Source organism: Ananas comosus, linkage group 6 (assembly GCF_001540865.1).
Source record: "Ananas comosus cultivar F153 linkage group 6, ASM154086v1, whole genome shotgun sequence".
In the NCBI taxonomy this organism is placed as follows: Eukaryota; Viridiplantae; Streptophyta; class Magnoliopsida; order Poales; family Bromeliaceae; genus Ananas; species Ananas comosus.
The window spans coordinates 13203851-13216618 of NC_033626.1; the positions used below are offsets into that span (position 1 = coordinate 13203851).

At 36.2% G+C, this 12768-nt stretch overlaps 1 protein-coding gene across 1 annotated transcript; it reads right to left on the reverse strand.

The window, feature by feature from the left end:
• LOC109711842 (asparagine synthetase [glutamine-hydrolyzing] 2) lies at positions 201–7412 on the reverse strand. Its single transcript, XM_020235141.1, has 14 exons — positions 7150–7412; positions 6245–6383; positions 5391–5486; positions 5048–5189; positions 4206–4301; positions 3928–4022; positions 3465–3626; positions 2755–2835; positions 2446–2667; positions 1959–2093; positions 1628–1708; positions 1440–1526; positions 1156–1263; positions 201–724 (listed from the first exon to the last, which is right to left on the reverse strand). Exons 1-14 carry the CDS (start codon positions 7227–7229, stop codon positions 470–472), a joined length of 1779 nt encoding a protein of 592 aa, XP_020090730.1. The 5' UTR covers positions 7230–7412; the 3' UTR covers positions 201–469.

The following is a 12768-nucleotide window of genomic DNA, read 5'->3' on the forward strand; positions in this document are numbered from 1 at the left end:
AAACCACAGGGTACTAACTTGATACACTTTAAACCACAGGGTACTTAAGTGATAAAGTGAGAAACCACGGGGTACTAACTTGATACATTTTAAACCACAGGGTATTAAAGTGAAAAAAATTGAAACCACAGGGGGTTTTTGAAGTTTTCCCATTATAAAGACACTGCTTAACACAGTGCATCTACTGCTTCCATCATACATGCACGCATAAAAAGGACACGTTTTTAGAGGAAAACTAAAAAGAGTTCACACATATTAAACAGATAATTACAAAGCTGCTGGACATAAACAATCTGTCTATTCCTACAAAAACTGCAAATAAAACAAGCACAAGAAATGTTCATCTAGGATAGTATAAGTTACAGGTGAGATCAACGAGTCTCGAACGTAAAAATAAAAATCTGTCTATTAACCGTCGTTTCTATCAGTATTATTCCTCATCATTTGTCCTCTCGAGGAAAGCATTTCCTCAACGAGCAGTAGCAGAGGCAGCGACTTCAATCATACCATCCTTGTGAGTTGGAGGAAAACCATTCACTGATGGGGAGTCCGCGTAAGCTGTAGCATTTTCTGGCGCAACATCCTTGTAAGCAGCGGCATGTACACCGAGTGCCGCACGGCCGGATGGGTCCAGGTTTTTAGACCAGGCCGCGTCCCATTCAACTGCCTTGGCCGTACTGCACGCCACACTGGGCCCTCCCGGTACGGTTGACCTCGCAGCATTCTATGCACAGAGTTGTGAAGTTATCAGAAAAAGTTAGAAATCCTAGATATTTCTTATTGCAGTTCAACCAAACAGCAGATTATATATATACATATAGTGATTGCTAGCTAGTTACTCATGCCATTCACTTTGAATGAATTACTATATTTGAGACAACATGGAACTTCATCAGAAGTGAGGTTCTACTTGTACTTTACGTTTTTTTTCTCCTTTCCTTTTTACCTTTTAACTTTGATTCCATTAGCTAATTCAGTTATTTCATTGATTTTTTACATGTCATCAAGAATTTATATCCTTGCATGTTATAGTTAGCGACCACTAATGATGGTCATAGAAGGGTGAGAGTGTGAAGGAAAATCAAGATCATTTATTTTATAGCAAATACTAAATATCTTTTATCCTAAATATTATATGTTAGGGGAGAATCTCACCTTGGGGAAGAACCTCTCGAATATTGTCCTATAGTAGTATGCTTCTTTTGTGGTAGGAGTGTTCTCAGGATAAACAAAGCTTGCATTCATCAACATGGCGTCTGAAACCTGTGCATTCAACACGAACAATTGCAAGCAAATGCGCAAAATAGAATCACTAACTAATCATTATATCATTTTGAAAAGTGCAAGTAAGTAAACAAAATAATCACTATCTCATAGAGTTCTCTAAACATAACAAACTACAAGATAACAATTAATATGACTAATAAACAAAGGCATACGTGTTGATTTGCATGGTCCTTTAAACCGTCAATCCAACTGTACCCCACTCCATCACTAAACTGTTCCTTCTGCCTGTAAAGAATATGCTGCAACAAAAAAAATTTGACATCAGAACCGAGCTAAGCAAACTAGTGAATGTCTTTAAGCAGACAAAACATGTGTTAAGCCACAATGAGAAATCTTAAACCTTTGGCAGATATGGATCCTTGTCATCATCAAATGCATTTCGAAGAACCCACTTTTCAATTCGGCCAAGATCATGTCGTATCTGAATTTCAATAGTTAACATTACGATCATTGCATTTTTAATGTCATAAAGAGCAGCAAAAACCTGGACTAAGGGCATATCCCTTCCACAAGAAAACCGTAACATAAAAATTTATTGCAACAAAGTACTTGATCTTGAAGAGCACTGATCACCGAATAAAATTATAGAGAACAAAAAGGAAAATTGATGGCTTTTTTTCCATAGATACATCAATTTAGCGGCTACATCTAAGTTTAAAGTGGCCATTTACCATCTTCCATTCAGGATCAATGTCCATCGCTATATTGATGAAGTTCTTGTCAAGAAAGGGAACACGAGCCTCTAGACCCCATGCTGAAGTGGACTTGTTAGCCCTCAAGCAATCATACAAATGAAGAGCTTTAATCTAAAATCATCAGAAAAAAGGCATGTTATCATTAAACAGTTCAACCAACAGGAGTATGTTAAAGGAAGGTATTCTCCACAGGAAGTACCTAGATAAATAGTTGAAACTTTACACAGTTGTACAGTGAAAAATAGTTACGGTTACTACAGATAATGTTGCTTGGCAAGATAATTTCAACTTCACAGCCAGGATAATGAGTTTCGCTTAAGCTGTGTAAATTCTTCAGGGAAAGAAAATTTTACTGATTTCTACATGAAAAAAATATGACTACAAAATATTGAGGACCTTGCCAAGGACAACTGAACAGATTGCCCAGTACAAGTGAAAGACGGCTAGATGCATCTTGTGGTACCTTTCTACATGTTTCCAAGTGAAACTCCTCCTTGTTAGGTGCCTTGTGGAAATACAGGTAACCGCCAAATATTTCGTCAGAACCTTCACCAGATAGTACCATCTTTACCCCCAACGATTTGATTTTACGAGACATCAAAAACATCGGAGTGCTTGCCCTAATTGTGGTCACATCATATGTCTCTATATGGTAAATGACTTCTTCGAGTGCATCAATGCCCTCCTGATATTGGAGGAAAGGACAATGTTACTCACCATACAAAATCATAGCTTCTCTTATTTCTGCTCTTAGGAGAATGATTAGAAGTACCTGCACTGTGAAGTGAAACTCGTGGTGGACAGTGCCAAGATAATCAGCGACTTCTCTCGCAGCTTTCAGATCAGGAGAACCCTGCATATGAGGGTATAGTAACGAGGAGAATGTCAACAACAGCTCAACCAAGAGCATGAAATGTGAATATTTATTCAACTAGCAATTGCAGCAACTCATTCTTTTCCTCGATAGTATATACCCATTTATACAAAGATTGTGATACCTATATAACCTGCTCTATGATGTTTCATATGACAAAAAAGAACTTGACAAAAAAGAACTTGGTAAATAAGTTTAACTTTATTTTTACAAGAGGCTAACCATAGGGAATATCTAGAGAATATATATGCCCAAAAAATTTTAATTGTCCTACCTTTCATGCTCATTAGCGACCGTTAAGGTACAGAACAGGGTATACCTTTCATAAATTTGTCTACACAACAGGATAGGAAAGACAATTATGTCACTCAACATAGATTTAATTATTTCAGTGTTTTTCAAGTATTTACTTCAATATAGCATTCGTGTAGAGACAATGATATTCTTCACAGGTTGTAGAATATCTTAGTGCTGTAATACAGGTAAAAAATTAAATATGTAATCACATAATACTTTTTACTTCTTGGCAAAGCTCGTCCCCTAAACAATAAAAATTATGTAAGCACTAACAAGTAGCGATGATATAGAAAAATTAAGAAGGGAAAAACCTTCAATCCAATGCAAAATGTATGCAATTGAGATCCCCACTGTCTAGCAATTTTTGCCTCTGCCAGGTGCCTCGAAGCAACAGCAGCAACCAGTGAGGAGTCAAGCCCACCAGACAAGAGCACACCAAAGGGCACATCAGTCATTAACCTCTTAATAACAGCCTGCATGAGTATTATAGTTTTTGATGAGGACACGCTATGCAATAGATGGAAAAGCCAAACTTAAATAATGCAATTTATACCAATGATACATGATTAATGGCAGGGTTTTTTTCCCCCACCACAAGACTAGAACCTTAGCAATTTTATTAGAAACAGAGCACCTAAATAGGCTCCACAAATTAGTTAAAGCACCAAAAAGAGAACGAATCAACTTGTCATGGACCAGTACTACCACATAGGATAGATTCATAGAAAGGTAGGCAAGACAAAAGAACATGAACTAAAAGTACGCAGCACTTGCCTTCTCAAAAGCTTTACGTAAGATTAAAGGATCATAAGGAGTAGAGGGTATCTGTTCTGAATACCATGGCGGATTGTACCATCTTCGAAGCTCACCTGCACAATTTATATGAATTGTTAGAAGATACGGAAACAATAAAAGCAAATAGTAGGCTTCTATTTGATATCTCTAAAATTATATGGAACTATTGACATCTCTAAGATGACATGGAACTAAAATTTCCAGAACTTGGAACTGAAAGCAACTACTGTTTCAGTCAATAAAATCAGTGCTCACACCTTTTTTGCTTGAGTATATGTGCCCAGGAAGAAAGGAAATAAATCGTTCGCAATCATCACTCAATGCTTTCATCTCGGAAGCAAACCAAATTGAACCTGAAAAGAAATCCCATCATGTGATCGGTAGTTAAATCTATTACCCGTCATGTAATAGAATCTTTACTAAATATACAATTTTATCTAACCGCGAAGAGTATCAAAAAAGATGCAAATACTAAAATGACCTCTGCATTTCGTTTATCCCTTAAAGTGAAAAATGCATGTACATGCACACAAGCATGCTTGTGTAACTCTGTATTACATGTATACATGAATTTTGTAACTTTCCTTTTTATTTTGTAAATATCATGCTATCGAGGCCTTAGCACTGCAATAAAGATGCTCCGTATTGGGCTTCTTTTGACCTAATACAATGGCAACATATGCACGCAAATACGAAACGTAAACTGATTTACATAGAATATCATAGAAATAAGCAAATATTTAAGTTACACAATGACCTATTGTTTAACACAATGCAAAATATTGAAGTTCAACCAATCAACTAGATAACTTCCATAGTTGAAAATCCAGCAAAATCTATAGTGAATCCATTGGTTTACAGTCTTGAACATGCCCATTTATCAATCTAATGAAAATCAACTCGACAAACTTAGCACCAAAATTCAAATCTAGGATACACACCATTTTAGACAAGCTCCAGGAATCAAAGCTGTTAATATTGTCCATGGCTTACCGTAGGAGCCCAAAGTTTGTATGCCAGTTTGTAATGAAATTAAACTGAATAGGCTTTCCAAACAATAATACAGCCTAACTAGATCAGGAAAATGAGTTGCACATACCATCAAGTCCCCAGCCCATGTACAGAGGAGTAATGCCAATGGCATCACGAGCAGCGATAAAGCTTTTGTCACGAGTATCAAGAAGAACAAATGAGAACATGCCATCTAACATATCCACAAAATCCTCTCCATACTCTTCATACTGCAAAATATACAGTTCAAACATCAAAGTAAAAAGCATTATTAGCCGCTAGCAACAAACAGAAGCATGAGACAAAGATTCTTGAATAAACATCTGTTGTAAACTTGAACAGTCGAAATTCTTGTTCCTATTTTATTTTATTAATTATGGCGCCCAAAGAGAGCATATGAGAAGGAATATCAGAAAGTTTTTGTCACTTACGAGATGAGCAATCACTTCACAGTCACTCCCAGTCCGGAATTCATGCGACTTCAATTTAGCTCTCAACTCTTCATGATTATAGATCTCTCCGTTAACCTGAAAATAGCAATCAAAAGATATCAAAGACATAGTAGGACAACATAACATTACAAGAAGCAAAGTACATATTAATAATATTTCAAGGGCATCCAAAAGAGAAAACAAAAGCAGCTAGTTTTCCAGGATTATTGAGTAAATACACTTACAAATCAATCTTTCAAAGACAAAAATGGCAGGAATTAACTCCAAAAATCCAAAAATCATCAGCAGTTTCAGTCAAACTTAAATTCATTTTAGGCCAGCACCTTAAACCAATTAGCAATTAATTACCATTTAAATAATTCTAAAAAAAAGCAAGATACATAATCTTCAAGAAAATAAGGCAAGAATCACGAGCTCTTCATACTGTCAAATATTATATAGCAGCACCTTAAACCAATTAGCAATTAATTACCATTTGCATCAGGTTAAAAAAAAGCAAGATACATAATCTTCAAGAAAATAAGGCAAGAATCACGAGCTCTTCATACTGTCAAATATTATATAGCATTTGAAGTTTTTTTCCACAATTCTTATCTTCTTGTACCTGTAATATTTTTTTTAACCTGATGCATGAAACTTTCAGCTGCATCATACTATAAAGTTAAAGAACGGTAGCTACACAAACATACACAAAATTCAAAATCTGCTGAAGAAAATTATGGTGAGGAAATCACAATAATGAAGCCAGAATGCCCAGGTTGATAACCGTGGAAAGACATGTAGGTAGTATAACACAGTTCAATCGAGAATACAAATTAAGATCGACTACGAACCGTAACAACAATTGACTTGTCCTCATTGTATAGTGGTTGATCTCCAGAGGTAGGATCTACTATAGCCAACCGCTGGTGAGCGAGGTAACAATCCTGGTAACAGTGTATGCCACTCCAATCAGGGCCTCTGTGACGCAGCCTGCAATTATTAGACAGAAAACAAAAATTAGAAGAGTGAAATGCAGATTGCATCCTAGCTACAAGAAGCGCCTTTCGATCTGGTAATTAAGCATCGGCTACATTGGCGTCATTCGGTTCCTCATTCCATTTTTGTGTTTTTTATGTTAGCTCGAAAGTCTTATATGGTTGAACAAAGCGGCGGACGGGCTTATATGGCCTATATACTCTTGTTATCGTCGGTTAGTCCGCGAGACGTCCAACCCACATCAAATCGGCGCCTTCTTTAGATAAGCAAATTACCAAACAAGAGCCAAACCGTATTTTTTTTCTTTCACAAGCAAGAGCCAAAGTATCATAAGCATCACAAAATATTGCAAAAAAAAAGCTTTTTTTAATTTTCAGCATCCACATACCATGCGCTAAGCATAACAGAATCTTTAAAAGGACGCAACTTTACCTATCCATCATCTTCAGCAATGAAAAAAAACAAAAAAAGGAACGAAATTTGAAAGCAAACCGACCATATCTTATTGATAGAAAGATCGAGAACCCCGCATAGGACAAATCAATGCACCTTATCATTTCTATACATTATATTATACCAAATTAGAGATGTCACCACCCAAATCCTTCGCATTGCTCTATGGATTTACGTTGCTTCCGGTGTTTTAACGACTCCTCGAGGATTTAACCAACGAGATCGAGGAAAGAGACGAATCGAAAGAGGGATTGGAGGGATTCAACGGATGAGAGAGAGAGAGAGAGAGAGAGAGAGAGATGGGGACCTGCGAGAGAGCTCGATGATGCGGGAGCGCTTGGCGAGGGAGGTGTCGGCGCACCCGAGCACGGCGAGGATGCCGCACATGGTCGCAGGGAGGGGAACCGTGCGGGCGCTCGCACCGTCGCGCGCACGTACGCTCTCGTGCGGACTCCGAAGAGGAGGTGGCGGGCGAGGAAGGCGCTCTCCCGCGAGCCGCCTCTTTCTTTTCGGAGACCGAATCGAAAACGATACCGCGACGAGAGAGAGAGAGAGAGAGAGAGAGAGAGAGAGAGATGGAGAGAATATGGAATCTCAGGATTCGGTCTTAGCCGTTAGATCTTGTGATGCACATTAAATTTTTAGTATGATTCTTATCTAGGGCTTCCTCTAATTTAGGCCATGAAGGATTTGAATCCTATCTATAACAAAATTAAGAACTCTGAATCCAACTCTATATCAAATTCCAAAATTTTAGCATATCTACTACTAACTTAAAACTTTCAAAATTATATCCCTAATTTCTAAGAATTTATTCATTACACAAAAATTCTAAAATTTTAATTCTAATTAATTTTTTGGCTGTTTCAAGGGCCGGGAGCCCGGGAGAAATGAGAAAGTCTATTCTGTCACCGATTTTTCATATTCACATAACATAATAATATTTTAATATAAAATTACTGTGCTATTACTTACTAGACTTTTTATCATGTATATGGTGTATTCCATTGAGATGGTGAGCACAGAGAGCCTATTTTAAGAAAAATATGATACATCTACAGGCGAGGTACCATATAGCCTATCTTTGAGGTTGAAAATTTGAGCCTCCATGTCCACGTTTTAGTGAGGTTCTAAGAATTCACAACTAGAAATATAAAGTAAATAGATTTCGAATTTGAAAACGCGAATTCAGATTTAGACACGAAGTGTGGATGGAGACACGGGCTTCGTGTTTCGCATCCTATGCTATTGGGCCACCTGGCCAGGTCCAGCCCATTTGCACTTTTCTTTGTCCTTTTCAATTCAAGGGGCGGCCAGTCTTTGACCAGTGGTGCGATCGAATGCCTGTCTGCACTGTAGTGTGGGGATGGAATCTTCAGATTTGTAGTTGCAGGCCGCCAGCTTCAAGCAGTCGGACCTCCATTCATTACGGAGCGCCTGCAAAAGTTGAAGCAGATCCAAAGAGACTCTCATCGCTTGAAGCTAAATCTAAGCGCACCAGCGTAGATTAAGTTTTAGCCGATCATATTAGGACGAGAGAGTTAATTGGTGGGCCTAGAATGCGATAATCTAGCCGACAAGAACCCCACAATGCGCGAATCTATCTATACCTTAACATTATTTTTTCTAATCTTATTACGTGACAGCCTATCTTTCACCCTGACCTGCCATTCTTTTGAACCAAATGGCTAAGCGGTTTCTTCGGCTTTCCTTCTCTATAACGTCTACCTCTTTGGTTTCCCGTCTTATTAATTTTTTTTTCATAACGTATGTCTTTTCGACTTTGCATCTCATAATTCCTTCTTTGTAACGTCGCTACTTCGACTTCTCTCTCATTAATTTCTATTTTCTAAGAATTGTTGCCCGAGAAGCCTGTGGGCACGGCAAATGGCGTTCTCGACAACGACCTCACCTACTACGTCCGCTCCCTTCAAGCCCGCAAGCGCACCGTCCTCACTCTCACCGTCAACGTCGAGTGAGTTGAACTCTAACCCTAGCCTCGAACCTTTCTCCCTTGATGTCGACCACTTATATTTGTAATGTATAGGACTTGCCGAAAAAGAGTTGAAGGCACTATGATATTTCACGAAAGCATCGGTTTTAGTAGAGAATATTCTAAATAAGGATATAAAGGGGTCCGATTTTCATGTAACACATTTTTTTCTTCTATAATTTTTTTTATCTTTCGTTTTCTTGTGCTACTTCATAATGATTTCATGAAACGTTACAAAATGTAAAAATCAAAGTTTATTAAATCTTTTTTGTAAACGACCAATATTTGAGAAGATCCTCATTTGTACTCGCCAAACAAAGTTTACCAAATGGTAAAATTCATCCAATCTACTGCGTAATCCAACGGGACTAGAATACTTAATATTTTAGTTCATTTTTCTCAAAAAAATTATATTTTAGTTCACGTGCATGATAAAGAATAGGTAATTGAAAATTAAATAAAATTTAAAATTAACTATAATATTACTGTTGGAGCATGTTTTTTTAAAAATGCCAGATGGTAGGTGCCTCTGCTAATGTGTACAAATAAGATCATGACATCTGCGGACAAATAAAGTTCAGGTCAAGAAGTTGCGACGAGAACACTTGTAGAAGAAACGGCTGTGAAAACCGAATAGATGTAGGAAGAGTTGTGATGACCGAACCAACGCGAGTTCAATATATCCCGTCATTAGCATAACTATTTCTTTTTCTTTTTCTTTTTCTTTTTCTTTTTTTTGAGGAAAGGTAGCACGCTAGCTGCTTTATTCATTGAAAATATGAATTAGGCTACATGGGTGAGATATCCAGGGCCTCGAAAGAGAGGCGGTTAAAAAAAAAAAAAAAAAAAAAAGGTAATCACGCGAAGTTAGGGCTTCTAGAAGTATGTGCACTTATCTCCCAGGAATTCAGCAGCTCTTTCAACCTGTACACCGCCACGAGGGGGTCCAGTTGGATGTTTCGAAAAATCGGATCGTTTCTAGCCTTCCATATAATCCACCAGCACGCAGCCAATTCAGGGAGCCTATGCCTCGTACTCTGTAATCCTTTCTTAACCGTCCACCTATTCCAGATATGAAGTACATCGTCTCCCAGTTCTGTCGCTTGAATACTCTCTACACCCATCACCATGATAAACTTAGTAAGGACACATTGAACGAGCAGATGGTTCACAGTCTCGTCGTATGACCTGCACAGCACGCATGCTGTATCACCAGTCCAACCTCTCTTCGCAAGGTTGTCAGATGTTAATAGCTTCTTCTTGAGGACTAACCAACAGAACACTTTAATCTTAAGGGGTATACATAGGTTCCAAATTCTGGAGCATAACTATTTCAAAAGCAGAAAAAATTATAATTAGTAGAAAATAACCTACAGCAAGGATCTTTCCCAATACAAGACCGCTCATTTTTTATTCACATTTTCAACTTTTCATAGAAGTAGTTCTTAGTTTATAAATTGTAAACAAAGCCTTGTGTTCTTACTCTGTAATCTTCAATTTCATCAAATTAATAAAATTCTTACTGGTCGGCTCATAGTCCAGCCAATTTTCTATATGTTCCAATCTCAAATATTTTTAGAAAATTTCAAACAAATAAGAATCCGGTTGAGTAGATTCTTTCTCAGCCTGTTATTTGAAGCGAAAGGTCAAATCTTCTGAGGATTATAATCACAGCCGAATCACAATCTATTTTGAGTTTGACTTGTTAACCAGCTCTACTGCTTTTCAGCTTGCGAACAATTATGTAATAAAAAAAAGAATTAATTTCATACATATTTCTGTTAATATAGTGAATAATAAATATATCTTAACAAAGTTCAACTTTCATATGTTATTTTTACAAACGTCCTATTATTTTCAAATATATATTCCTCCGATTTGTTACTGTTACAAAACCGTTAGAGTACTATTAATATTTTTAATTTTGTCATCACAAATATATTTCTCCAAAAGCTATAATAGTATAATATAAAAAAATAAAAATAACAAAAACTAATCAGGATTAAGTATTTAATCTATGGTTAACTAAATTTTTCTAACGGATTCTAACGATATAGACATATTTAAAAATATCAGAACTTTTACAGAAACAATAGAGTACGGCTGCTATGCTATTGATAGCACTAAAGACTTGATGCTATCAAGTTTACCGTTAGATTAACCCTTTGATTATTTTTACCCGCTACCCACTCAACCCTAGGGGGCCCATATCATTCTAACCGCACATTTTTTAATTTAAAGACTAAAAAACTAATAGCACGAATAACTTGGTGCTATTAATAGTATTACAGCCTAGTTCGAAACAATATAAAAATTAAACTTTATAGAAATATATTTATTATTTACTATATTTATAAAAATTTGTATGGAATTAATTCTAAAAAATAAAAATAAACCAATGTGATCATATATAGTCCTCGTTTAAAACACTACTACATTCTTCGAAATTTCCCTCATCAAAAGGCATCCCACAGATGAGGCGACGACTTGGGCTTTAGCATTCAATGCATCATCTTTAATGCAAGCAGTTTGCATTGATAGGGGCCACAAAAAAATCTTTAGGGCCTATATTAATTATCATCTTGCGTAGAAATTTATGTAAGTTATTTATTATTATCTCAAACAGATTTAGCAGTTTGAAATAGTTGTTGAATTCAGTTATAAATTATTTTAAAAAAAATTTACAAATAAAATTATCTATAAATAATGCAATAAAACAATATAAATTAAATAAACTGCTCGGTAAACTATCAATTTTGATAGCATTAATAAAATGGATAATCTCCTTTATTTTAATTCTTTTATATATGTTTGAGTTACCAATTGAATTACATTGAAATGTAAAATAATGTGATATGCTAATTTATTTTAGTTATTAAAATTTTGCTGCCTAATTTATCTACTTTTCATGTTTTTAAATTTATATAAAATAATAGAAAGTATAAAGTAATAATTACAATAATTTTGAATGTATAAAAAATAATTGAGCGGGGGCCTTTTCATAAATTAAACTTTGGCACGATGATTTGTGTCCACTAAAAACGCCGAGACTCATTGGGTCAAGTCAACAAAGGCGTCCCCCCTCTAATAATAATAATACAGTGAGGCGGGACCCACGCGGAAATATGGATAAATTATGAGGAGGATATGACAAACCCGTGGCTTACGTTTTGTAAACTTGTTTACATACTTACATTACTTCGTGGTCTTTTCCACAGTAATGTACGCGTAAAACATCATGGAAATGATGATACAGGACTGAAACCAAGGACCCAGAAAAAGATGCTCAAATTTTTATCTGTTAATTTCCTCCCCTTGGATAATCGTTATATTTGTTAGGTGCATATCATTTACCTTTCTATTTTTAAAATAAAAATGCAGCTCCGAGAAATTTAGAGAGATGTCGAACTAAATTATTTGTCTCAAATCTGAATGTTTGAACCATTTTTTTTTTTTTCTTTCAAATGCGAAAACCGTGTTTAAATTTCGATATATTTATGAGATAGCTATTTCAGATAATAATTTTTACGCTATATAATGTACGGCCGTTAAATAAGTCCAAATCAAGGCTAATTTGATCCAATTTACAAAAGAGAGTATATCCAAGGATATATATATATATTTTTTAAAAAAAGCGACTAATATATCCAAATTTACAATAATAATTAACAATAGTAATGGACCTACCAGTATGATTCTTCTAACGCGGTTGTCGGAGATGGACCCCATTCTAAGATGCACCCAGTGCATTCGCACATTTATGCACGGTCCATTCATTGGTGAAAATTAAGAATCAAAGATATAGTAAAAGATGCATACACTGGCGGTGCACAATTGTAGAGATGCACGTAGTGTACACAAGACGTGACCCGGAAGGGACGCACTGATTGGTTACACGTCACCGTTCATTTGCCTATATATGTACACTTTGTT